Here is a 12340-nt window from a genome sequence, read left to right as displayed (position 1 = left end):
GATCTTCCCAGACTAGGGATCAAACCTGTGTCTCCTGCATTGGCAGGTGGATTCTTTACCACTGAGCCAGCATAGAAGCACATGTCTTTGGATAACTTTTAAGTTAATTCCTGTGAATGAATTCTTGAAAGTAGAACTGCTGAATAGATAGATTTTTTTTTAAAGTTGAAACATGATGTCACATTGGCCTCCAGAAAAGTACCAGTTTACACTCTCATCACTCTCATATAAATTGCTCAGCCTTTAAAGTATACCTAAGACTCTCACCTTCTCCCCTACAAGTTAAAGAGAGACTTTCGCCAATACACTCCCTATTACCAATAAAATAAACAAAAAATAAAAATTAGGTTGCCTGAAATCCTAATAGAGCAGAAAATGAACCAGCTAAGAGTCCCTTCTCCAAGGACTTCCCCACATTCAGACAAGCACATAATATTTTCATCAAACACATTGGAAGGAAGAAACACAAAAAAGAAAGAAAACTCATTTACCTTTATGGGCAATATGACACAGATCCTCTTGCATTTTAGAAAACTCTGATGAGGTTTCAGAGCCATCAGAATAATTTTTCTCTTCTCCAAAATCTAGTGTAGACAAATTAGGATTGGAGGAATGCAGTCTTACTGGGCCAGAAAAAGGCTTAGGTACCTGAAGTGACACCAAAGGGAGATATTTCTTTTTAGATGTGAATTGCTTAGACTATTCACTTGTTTCTAGATTGGAAAGTAGAAAAGAAGAACATTCTATAGAACATTTTTTTTATTGAGTGATAACTTTCAATGTGAAAACTCAGGAAAACACTTGCCATGGCAACTTCCACTAGCTTCTTATGAAATAAAAGTGGGTGAGAAATCACATTTTTAATTGGAGATGATCATAACTTTAAAGCTACAGGTTTAAAACGACAGCTAAAGTGGCCAGGCTCTTTCTCATTTATATTCAATTCCTTCCTCCTTGCAATAATTACCCAGGATCTAGGTTACTAATATTAATAGTTAATGGGGAGTAGGTTTAAAAATGTTTTCTTTATTAGCACCTGGTGCTTCTACCAAACAAATCACCTTCTCAGTGGTTTGGAAAACAAATCTCTCTTTGCTTTGAAAGTATTTCAATTCAACCCATAAAGTGCTTTAAGCCAGAGTTACATAAGAGTATAACAGTTTCCATAAGTTCCTGATTTATTTTGACCCTAATAATGCTGAAATTTAATATATAATTACTGAGCTGCAAATCTTGGCTTAGCTGTGCATTGGGAAAGTCAGCAGTTAGCGTTATGCAGTGAACTTATGATGGGAGGATGGGACGGTTGGAAAGAAGAGATAGTCTATACAATGTCCTGCTCCCAAAGACTCCAGCCAGTGGGCTCGGAGGGATGGCGAGTCCACTGAGCCACAGAAAAGGTGGACAGACCACACAGCCACAGCAGTCACAAATCAAGGTGCACACCCAGTGGGGACGAGGGCAGGCAGGCTAGGCAGTGAAGAAGGGGAAACCAAAACTCTAGAAATGACTGCAGTCCCTCCAACTGCATCCCATTTTTCCTTTACTCAGTAAACATGACACGCTTATTTTAGTACTCAGAAAACCCAAGTGATTGAATTCCTGTCTCTGCACAGGATATCCGAGAGTAACTACAGCATAGTCACTTTTCTATGGGCCCCCAGCACGTGTCCCTGAGGAAACCAGCCTGTAGGGCGAAGCAAGGGTTACCTGCAGCGTTCCTTTAGCGTCTTTGCCAAGAGCTCTGGACCGCCACCTCCTGTGTGATCTTTTTTCCTTTTTGGGACTTTCAAAAGCTCCACCCTTTGTTTTAAAACAGGAAAGAGAGAGCACAGACAGTAAGATGCACCAAACCAACAGGGAAAGACACACACCAGAGTGACCAGCTCCATCCCCTTGAATTTGGCTGAAGCAACCAGCCAGAAAACTTCCCTGTTAGTGAAAGGCTGGGAGGAGAGAGGAAAGCCTAAGAGTGCCAGCAGGCAAACAGAAATGACCTCTGGCTGACCTGGATGGCATTGATAGCTGGTGCCGAATATGTCCGATGCAGGATGTCCATACTTTGTAGGAGCTGGCTCATCTCCACCAGGCAGGTGTGACAGTGCGCCAGGTCTGCAGGAGGAAAACAAGAGGAGAAGTAAGAGCCACTTGTCTTGGATTCAACCTTCACTGTACTAGTGCCAGCTATTTTTCTCATTTATCTACATTGGCTTTTACATCTGTAAAGACAGGAAATTTTACTGCCGTTTTTATAGGAGAGGCAGTAGACTTGTGGTTAAGGACATAGATCTAGAGAACCAGGCTGCCTCAATTTGAATGTACTTAACAAACTGTGAATCGTGGCCAAATTACATAACTTCTCTGTGTCTCAGTTTCCCTACAGGCTTCCCAGGTGGCACGAGTGCTAAAGAATCCACCTGCCGATGCAGGAGATGCAAGAGATGTGGATTTAATACTTGGGTGGGGAAGACCCCCTAGAGTAGGAAATGGCAACTCACTGTACTATTCTTGCCTGAAAAATCCCATAGACAGGAGCCTGGCAGGCTACAGTCCATGAGGGGATAATGACATTCAGAGCTCACAGGACAGTTGGGTTAAATAAGTTGATAAATGCAGAGTACTTTTATTGCTCATAGTTATTGAGAAGGCAGCATTTTATGTCCCCAGATGTGATCCTATCTGCATCAACAGAGAAAATTGCAATTTTCAGGCATCTTTCTCTGATAGTGGTTCTTAATCGTGGCTACATTTTAAAAATCAACTGGTGAGGTTCTTAAAATTACCTATGTTAAAGTCTCATCCCTGGTCAATTAAATTAGAATACTCCCAGCCTCACTGTTGACTTCCTTTTTAGTTCCATAGGTGATTCTTAACTAAGGTTGAGACCACTCCGTATGGCAAGAGTGGCCCCTAACCAGAATCAGTTTGGGAACTGTGAAAAACCAGTGATGCCAGGGCCCCAACCTGCACTAATTTAAAGGGATTCTCTGGGAGAGGGGCCTGAGCATGGGTATCCTGGCATTTTAAAAGCTCTCTTACAATTCTAATGTGCAGCCAGGGTAGAGAACACCTGTTTGGTGAGCAATCTTCATTTGATTCACCCACTCACCTCTGGACAGTGATTTGGAGGTTCTTGGATGTGCATCAGAATCATTTTTGGCACTTAAGCCCTGGATTCTGTGATTTAGCAGTCTATGTGGAAATTGGGCTTAAAGAACAGTAAAGGAAACCTATTTGCACACATACCCAAGAGAAGACATAAAACTCTAAAAGAGAGTGTCTTTTGTTTATCATGAGTACAGATCTTCATAAGCAAAATCTGACAGGGAACATAAACCAGTCTAGAGGGAGAATATAAATTCACCTGGAGTATAAACGAAATCAGGAAAGTCTAAAAGCAGAGGTTTTTGACAGAAAGAAGCAGAGGTTATGAGTCACTCTACCTTTGGAGCATTTTTCCATGTCCTCTGAAGACTGTAACCATAATGGTGCTCGAGTCTCACCACCACAAGAAAATGATAAATTGCTTCCGGTTTGAAACGAATTCTGCTTTGATATACTGCTACGCTGTTCCACAGATGACAAAAGCACATTATAAATGAAAACAGAGCCTGGTGGGAACTCTTTAGGGTAAAGGATAATAAAGTGGGTTGGTTGCTAATGGAAGCCATCTGCCCATAATGAGAAAGAAGCTTCTAGCAAAGCACTCCATCAGAGACCCTGAGAACTCCAGCTGTCTCCCGTGTGGCCACACTGTGCTACAGGCCCCTGAATTCTTCTCCTGCCAAATGATAACCATATGAAAAGATAACACAAGTGTTGGGAAAGATTGTGTAGTTCTGTGTGACTATAAATATATCTCCTGCATTTTACATCCAAGAAGCAAACTAAAGTCATAGTGATCAAGGGAGAGCTGGGATGTTAATCCCTCTGTACATGCTCTTCTTCAGTTATGATCTGAGCATTAATACATGCTCCTCTGGCCCTGGCTCTGACTGAGGGGACACACAGACAAGTAAAATCCTAGATCAAACACATTCTGCTCCTCCCTGTAAACCTCTCCTTCCTCAGACACTGCCCCCAAGGGCAGACTCTCCCACACAAAGCCACCTACTTCCTTTAGATTCATGATTGGTAAATCATTACCTTCCTACTTGAAATGGTGTCCATGACCCCAGGACCAGAGTCTGTGACTGTAGATCCTGGGAAAAAATGATTAACTTCATGTGGAAACATGGCGATTTCATTCTGACGGTACATTCTGTGGTGGCGGAGGTTGGATACCCACTCATCAAAGACGTCCTCTGACTTTACCTAGATTGTGTTGGGTCGAAAGGACACAAGAGTGTCACTCATCTAAGAAACAGTTAGTCATCCCATTGAGGTCATTCCTGGCACCTCTTCATGCTGACACATGTAGAACTGTGGAAGTACAAGTTTGTTGACTTCGTTTACATGCATGTAGTCTATGGAATAAGTCTACGGAGTAGGAGATGGAAAGTAAGAATGGTCTTCATAAACTCTACATTTAAGCATTCTATGAAAGAGCCAACTGTTATGCTATTATTAAGACATATTAAGCAACAAGCAAGTTGAAATTTATATTTATCCATCTCTTACAAGAAGAAAAAAGAATTAGAAAAAAGTATATTTATCCATCTCTTAAAGCAGTTCCAAGTTCTCTTGTCCCAGTTTCTCATATCCCTACTGAAAACATTACACTTTTTATTAATAAAAAACCTCTTTTCTAATTCAGAGTTTTCAGATCAATCTTCTCTGAACTGGAGAGAATGAATAAATTCTTCTTGAAATATTTGACCTTGTTCATCTTCTCTGATAATGAATGTTACTGAGGAATACATGTTAATGAATGTGAAGGTTATTTACAAGAACATTTCTCCCACTCTTAGAAAACAAAAATCTGATAAAGCATTATCAGTGATTTCCAGGATTTTTCAAACACACAAACACAAACTTTTAGCCATTCTCTCCATGACTATCAATGGATAATTTCTATGAAGAGTAATGTTTGTATGTAGTAACTTTCATTATAAAATACATCAAACGTGCATAAAAGTACTAAAAAGAATATAAGAAGCACCTATGCACCATAAATATCTCTTAATAGTCAATATTTCTATGTGTGTATGATGGCGCATTAATACTTTCAAAACGAATATATGAGAAAACAGAGCCTCATGAAGAGGCAATATAAATGACTCCAAAAGAATACTCAGTAGGTTAACTTCCAAGAAGAAAAATCCAGGTCAATTCAGTTAAAATCTTTACTAAAGCTGTTACTGAGAGTAAGGATGTGGAAATAAATGTCAGCAACATCCTTCATTTAGGAAGTGTTTGGTTGACATGTATGTTTGTTGTGTTGGTTAGAAATACACACAAGACTTGAAACCTCACCAGGATGTGCCATTTACAGGTAGAAGCAACACAGACTCACATCTATTTGTCTCCTTCAGATTATGTTCTTGAAATGTACTTCATTTCCCAGACCTTGCTACTAGGCATTTTATAGGAATTCTGCGTCATTCTTTGTACTAGTCTACTATCAGAGGCCATTAAAAATTAGTGCCCAGAGCATTCCTCTTGACCCATTTTTTAACTGGATTAAACGAGGCAGAAGAACAAAAGCACTTAAATAACTGACCAGGGTTCTGCGTTAGCCCCTCAGGTAGTTACAGGACCGTGGGTGTACAGCTACTTAACTCTCTGCTGCCCAGACCCCCTTCTATGATAAAGGAGGAGACTGGGACTGGACGGCTCACATTAAAAACTGTCCGACTCTGAGACCATCAACCATGACCTCAGCGAAGTCAACACACGTGCACTCACACTCATAACGGATGGTCAGAATGGACAGGAAACACAAACAGAACTGAAAGTGAATCAACACAGCATTTATCACGATATTAGTATTTGAGGTATTTTGAGGCATTCTAGTTCTTTAAAAATTAGGAATTAATCCTTGCTTTTATTCTGTTAAACAAGATGAACAAGAATGGATGAACAAGAATGTATTATTTCCTGACCATGTCAACAGAGAGAAATAAGAGTTACTGGAAGAACACTGAGAAATTATTTGAGAGGAGGTTTACCACTAAAGCGGTAAACCTTCAAAGATCTTTTAAAAATCTTTTTTTTTTTTTAAAGATTATAGGTCTCTCCCTCCTTTGATTCACATTAGCTGCTCTCAGTCAGGGGTATTATGACCACCCCAGGGGATGTTCGATGACATCTGCAGACATTTTGGGGTTGTGGTAACCAGAGGAGGATTGTTATTGACATCCTACAATGCACAAGACAGGCCCCCATGGCAAATAAGTTTCCAGCCCACCCTCCAGATGTGCTGAAGGTGAAAAACCCTGTTCTAAACAATTATTACACCCATAAGCACAGAGGCTTAGGCTTAAAAAACAGTACAGATTTGACTGTCCTGGGCAGACCATCAACTACGTGTATGTGCTAAACATGTATTTGCCCAAGTACCACAGATATGTCATGGCGAGGACAGGGATACACTAAGATGTGGAGATCATAATCTCATGCTTTTATTTTCCCAAAAACTCTCAGCCCCCATTCCCAATATTCCAAGTAATTTGTCCAAGTAAGAAAAGACTCTTACTGTTTTCTCAATTAATTTCTAACCCTCGGTAACACCTAAGAATTATATATAATAAATGAACCTATTGAGCTTACTGTGGGTCAGGCATTACATCAAGTTTTCTACATTCAGCTCCACAAGATGTAGTTCCTGTTGTGGGGGCAGGAAGTAGTGAGAAAACTAAGACTTTCAGAGATTCAATAATTTGTCAAAGGCTGAGAGCAAGTAAGTAGCCAGGTGGTCAAGATCTGAACCAGATCTGGATCTCCAAACTCTTGGTGCATGCTTTTAATTATCTATACGACCTGCAGCAGACGGGGCAGAAGAATGGAGTGAAGCACTCCATTTCAGAGAACTATTTAGAGACCCATCCTTTAGGGGAAAAGTTTTTAACATCACTGTGGTATGAGAATTTTCATCCCTATAAAGTTAGTTGATGTTGTAAGCCAGAGCTTCACAGACTAAAGATCATATTATATTTCAGGAAACACATTTTATTCTATGGCAAATGGTTCTTCACTAAAGATGGTACTGCCTGGGAGTAGAGAGAGTTTGTATTTGAAAACATGAAGTGTTTTTTTAGGTTACTGATGTCACAGTCACAATGGAGGAGGGATATGAGGGAGAAGAGACAAGGATGTTGAGTTTATTTTATTGAGTCCCAGTGTGAGAGACTCTCCTACACAATGAAGAACTGTCCCATCCAGATAGCAATATCATCCTTAGAAATACTTTCCTAATGAAGATCTTCTACACGCTGGCTGGATGTTCTGAAATTCAAAAGGCATCACCAATGGTGCTGTAACTGACAATTCCTTTGTAACATAAAGGATCTGTGCAAAGGGAGACAGCACCTGGGCAGCAGTCTCACCTTCAGATGGTAAATGTGCTCCTCGGTGTCCAGGTCTATGCACTTGGATGACTTCTTCACAGACATCACCGAGAGCCCGACGTCAATGCAGCCATGCAGCTTCTCTCTCTCGATCTGCAGAGGCACGAAGGGGGCCCCCATGAGAACCACGGTGTTAAAAACCACTGGAACATCCTTGACACTCCTTTCCCTCTCCCTCCCCTTCCACATCCAGTAATAGTTAACACAACAGCCTCGCTTCTCCAGTACTCAATGTGAACCAGTGCTGAGCTGAGCGCTGTACATGCGTCATCCTATTTAACCGAAAGGGGAGACCGAATTGCAGAGGGTTAACTAACAAGCAGAAGGTAACGAAAGTCGAAAGTTAGCCTTGTGGATTGACTCCCACCGCAGTGAATTCACCTGTTAATGGCACTGCTTCCTGCAGGATTTCTGGGGTCTAAATTCATTTGGAAGTGATTTAAAAAGAGGAGTAACTTTGTCTTCTACCTCTGTGACTCTATTTCTGTTTTGTAAATAGTTTCATTAGTACTCATTTTTTAGATTCCACATATAAGCAATATCATATGATCATGATATTTGTCTTTGTCTATCTGACTTACTCACTCTGTATGAGAATCTCTAGGTCCATCCATTTGCTGCAGATGACATTATTCCTTTCTTTTTTATGGCTGAGTAATATGGTTACCAGGGGGAAGTGGGGGGGGGGGTGGGGAATTGGGAGGTTGGGACTGACATATTGTTCATATGTCAGTCCCAACACTACTATACATATACACTACTATATATAAAATAGATAACTAGAAAGAACCTACTGTATATAGCACAGGGAACTCAATACTCTATAAGGACCTATCTGGGAATGGAATCTAAAAAAGTGTGGGTGTATGTATAACTAATTCATGTGTTATACAGCAGAAACACAACGTTATAAATCAACTATACTCCAATAAAAATTAATTAAACAAAAAATTTTTTAAGCTGAATAAAACATAAAGATAAAAAGAGGAGTGAGGACGCTACGACAGGCCACTGTGGGTCAGGCAGTATGGCATGCTTCTGCAGGCACCCCGACAGGGTGGGCACCATGGGAGAGGTGGGGAGAGGAAGGCGGGAGATGAAGTGCTGGGTGAGAGAAGGGCTCCGTGAAGGTAGGACTAGCAGTTATCCTCAGCCCTGGTGGGCCGTTTGCCTGGTGTCCACACACAGGGGACTCTCCTGTCACCTTCACTAAGGACCTTCCCCACTAAACCCCTCAGTCCCCACAATAGTGGGAGGACATGTCCTGGGTTTTGTTCTCTCCCCACTCAGAGAACCCCATGGTACAACCCTAAGACCAGAACCCACAGCTGGATATCCAATAGAGTATTGAGAGGGGCCCTCACACCTCCACTTGGGGGGTGAACTGAGCCCACGCAGAACCTAGAGAGGAGACAGAAGGGAACAGGTACCTCTGCTCCCTGAGAGAGAACCACCACCACCCTCGTGGTTTCCAGCTAGGGAAATGCAATCCCAAATTTAGAGTCTCACCCACGAGCTGACAACCAGTGTGTGCACTCAGCTGCTCAGGTGTGTCTGACTCTCCGCGGGCCCATGGACTGTAACCTGCCAGGCTTCCTGTCCATGAGGATTCTCCAGGCAAAATACTGGAAGGAATTGCCATTTCCTACTCCAAGGGGATCTTCCTGACCTAGGGATCAAACCTGGGTCTACGGCACTGCGGGCCGATTCTTTACCGATTGAGCCACTATATTGTTGTTGGATACGTTGTTCAGTTGCCCAGTCGTATCCAACTCTTTGTGACACCAGTGGTTAGAAGCCATGAAGTAGGTGGCAATGCCTTAACCATATGCATGTTGTCAGGCCCAAGAGCCTCTGCCATCCTCATCAAGGGGAGTGCTAACCTTCTCTGCTTTCATACAACATGAATAGCCCTGGAGAATTCTTCAATAGCATGCTAGATTAACAAGACCACTTACGTCAGTTTGGTTCTTGGCATATTTCAAGATTCCTTTGTCCAGAAAGAAGAATCTCTGTGGGGAACAAAGTAGAATTCATTAAGATATTCTATTTAAATGTCCTTCTCTTGGTGTCCTTGCTCAGTCTCAAATTAAACATAAGTGCCTAAGAAGAGGGCCTGAGTAGGGAATGAGGGTGCAAACAAAGGTGAGCCCCAAGCCAGTTCTTACCTTATGCCAGCCTTTCAAAGGCCATTTTCTCTTTTTCAGCAAAAATCCTTTCTGTATTGGTGGCTCTTGGGTGTAATTCATCTCTCCCCTCAGTCCTTCCACCACTTCCCAGCTGTCCTGTTCCAATGAAAGAGTTTGGGCTCAGTGATTATCTTTAAATGATTATCAGGCTCAATATATACATATATATCCAATAGTAACATTAAGAAGCACTTGATCCCATTTGTAAATCCATCCAAGATGATGAGATTGGCTGGGTGTGCTGGGGAAAAGAAATTCAGGCTTAATTTATGTACAATTCTTAGACTTTACAGATTTAATGCTACAATTTAGTGGCATCAAATTTGTCTGTTTTTCAGGAGCTCTCTCTCGGAAGGGAATGTCTCTTCCTCTTCTGGAGCTTGAACCTTGACAACCACAGCTAAAGGTAAGGATTTTGCTGTAAATTCTATTTTTCTTCCCTTTGCATCATCAGTTATTTTCACTCACCACTAGACTTCAGTCTGAATTTGAACCCAAAGCTATAGACATCAAGATGAAAACTGGGCAGGAGGGGATGGCATGTCTGAGAAAATTGGCCAAAAACTGAGACTGCATTGTGTTGGTAAACATGACAAGTTGTTTGAAATAATGATTTAGTCACACTATCTCCAAATTCTAGGTATTTAAATTGTTGGAAATCTTGAAGCATCAAAAAGGTGGTTCTGCAACACATATTTTCATCCACTTTTCCCAGAAATTTTGTTTTCTCCTCCTTTCTTTTGTTTCAAAAACTTGGGGTGGGGGCAATGTGGAGCAGGGTACAATTATTGCTCTACTAAGCTGTTTGCAATTTGGGAGGACAAATAGTTATTATAATAAATTTTCCACTGTCAGCTATTTAAGTTATTTCAACTAATTGGCTAAAAAATAATTTTAAAAGGAATACTAAAGAAAAACACTAAAAGTTCTAAAAAGTTATTTTTAAATGCTTGAAAATGCACATATTCATTGCAAAATTATCCCAATGTAGACCAAAATTGGCAACACTTCAGTGGTTTTTAAATTTTTTATTGTTATTATTATCTTTTGTTGAGATATAACATACATGATATACACAAATCTTAAGATTGCAACTTGAAGAATTTATAAACCTATACCTACCATCCATATCAGAGAGAAAACATTTCCAACTCAGGATATTTTAATTTTGACAAACATGCCTTTCCCCTCCTCAGGTTTACTGAGCTATTACTGACCTATAACATATGAAGCTTTAAGATGTACAATGAGGTGATCTGATAGACTTCTATTCCCTCACATAATTACTGTTTGTGTGTGTGTGTGTGTGTGTGTGGTGATAACATTTAATATCTACTCTTTTAATGACTTTCAAGTATATAGTACTGTTAATTATAGTCGCTAAGTTATACATTGGCTCCTCAGAGCATATTCATCTTATGGCTGGGAATTTGTACCATTTAACCAACATCTCCCCATTTCCCCCGCCCTCCACCCCACCCTGGCAGCCATCATTCTACTCTCTCCTTCTATGAGCTCAGCATCTTTAGATTCTGAATATAAGTGAAAACATGCAGTATTTGCCTTTCTCTGATTTATTTCACTTAGCACAATGCCCTCAAGATCCATTCATGTTGTCATAAAAGGCAGGGTTTTTTTTAAATGGCTGAATAACATCCCATTGTATGTGTATGTATGTACATATATGGAATATATGGAAGCTTACATTTCCATGGGATACATATACATCTCATATTTTCTTTATCCATTCACTCATCCAGTGAGCACTTAGATTGTTTCCATGCCGTGGCTATTGTAAATAATGCTGCAATGAAAACTGGGGCACAGATATCTCTTTAAGAGACAAACATGTCATCTGGCCAAATTTCATGTTGAGTAACTTCAGTTCAGTTCAGTCGCTCAGTCATGTCCAACTCTTTGCAATCCCATGAATCGCAGCACACCAGGCCTCCCTGTCCATCACCAACTCCCGGAGTCTACCCAAACCCATGCCCATCGAGTCAGTGATGCCATCAGCCATCTCATCCTCTGTCGTCTCCTTCTCCTCCTGCCCCCAATCCCTCCCAGCATCAACGTCTGTTCCAATGAGGCAACTCTTTGCATGAGGTGGCCAAAGTACTAGAGTTTCAGCTTCAGCATCAGTCCTTCCAAGGAACACCCATGACTGACCTCCTTTAGGATGGACTAGTTGGATCTCCTTGCAGTCCAAGGGACTCTCAAGAGTCTTCTCCAACACCACAGTTCAAAAGCATCAATTTTTCAGTGCTCAGCTTTCTTCACAGTCCAACTCTCACATCCATACATGACCACTGGAACCAAGCCCTTGGACTAGAGCGGACGCTGCTTGTTTGGCAAAGTACATGTCTCTGCTTTTAAAATGCTATCTGGGTTGGTCTAACTTTCCTTCCAAAGGAGTAAAGTGTCTTTTAATTTCATGGCTGCAGCACCTACTCAGTGATTTTGGAGCCAAAAAATAAAGTCTGGACACTGTTTCCCACTGTTCCCTCTATTTCCCATAACGTGATGGGACCAGATGCCAGTGATCTTAGTTTTCTGAAATGTGTTGAATCCTTTAAGCCATTTTTTCACTCTCCAATCTTTTCCAAGCTTTCATCAAGAGGCTCTTTAGTTTCCTCTTCACTT

The 12340-nt window shown here is 41.1% G+C and overlaps 1 protein-coding gene and 1 non-coding gene across 4 annotated transcripts in view; both read right to left on the bottom strand.

Moving 5' to 3' along the window:
* Positions 1-12340, bottom strand: part of OSBPL3 (oxysterol binding protein like 3) — a 196488-nt gene that overhangs the window by 65795 nt on the left and 118353 nt on the right. For all 3 annotated transcript variants that reach the window (XM_043463374.1, XM_043463376.1, XM_043463375.1), the window contains 8 exons: positions 9677-9793; positions 9467-9520; positions 7488-7601; positions 4147-4314; positions 3444-3567; positions 2009-2112; positions 1711-1803; positions 492-648 (listed from right to left, as the gene is read on the bottom strand). In XM_043463374.1, coding sequence (XP_043319309.1) covers positions 492-648; positions 1711-1803; positions 2009-2112; positions 3444-3567; positions 4147-4314; positions 7488-7601; positions 9467-9520; positions 9677-9793 — 931 coding nt within the window. The remainder of the gene's footprint in view (positions 1-491; positions 649-1710; positions 1804-2008; positions 2113-3443; positions 3568-4146; positions 4315-7487; positions 7602-9466; positions 9521-9676; positions 9794-12340) is intronic.
* LOC122439018 lies at positions 9288-9413 on the bottom strand. The gene has a single exon (XR_006268759.1). It is a non-coding gene; the product is annotated as a U6atac minor spliceosomal RNA (small nuclear RNA).

Source organism: Cervus canadensis, chromosome 3 (genome assembly GCF_019320065.1).
Source record: "Cervus canadensis isolate Bull #8, Minnesota chromosome 3, ASM1932006v1, whole genome shotgun sequence".
NCBI classification, from domain to species: Eukaryota; Metazoa; Chordata; class Mammalia; order Artiodactyla; family Cervidae; genus Cervus; species Cervus canadensis.
Note: the sequence above shows the minus strand (reverse complement) of the source record. Positions and strands in the feature narration are given on the sequence as shown.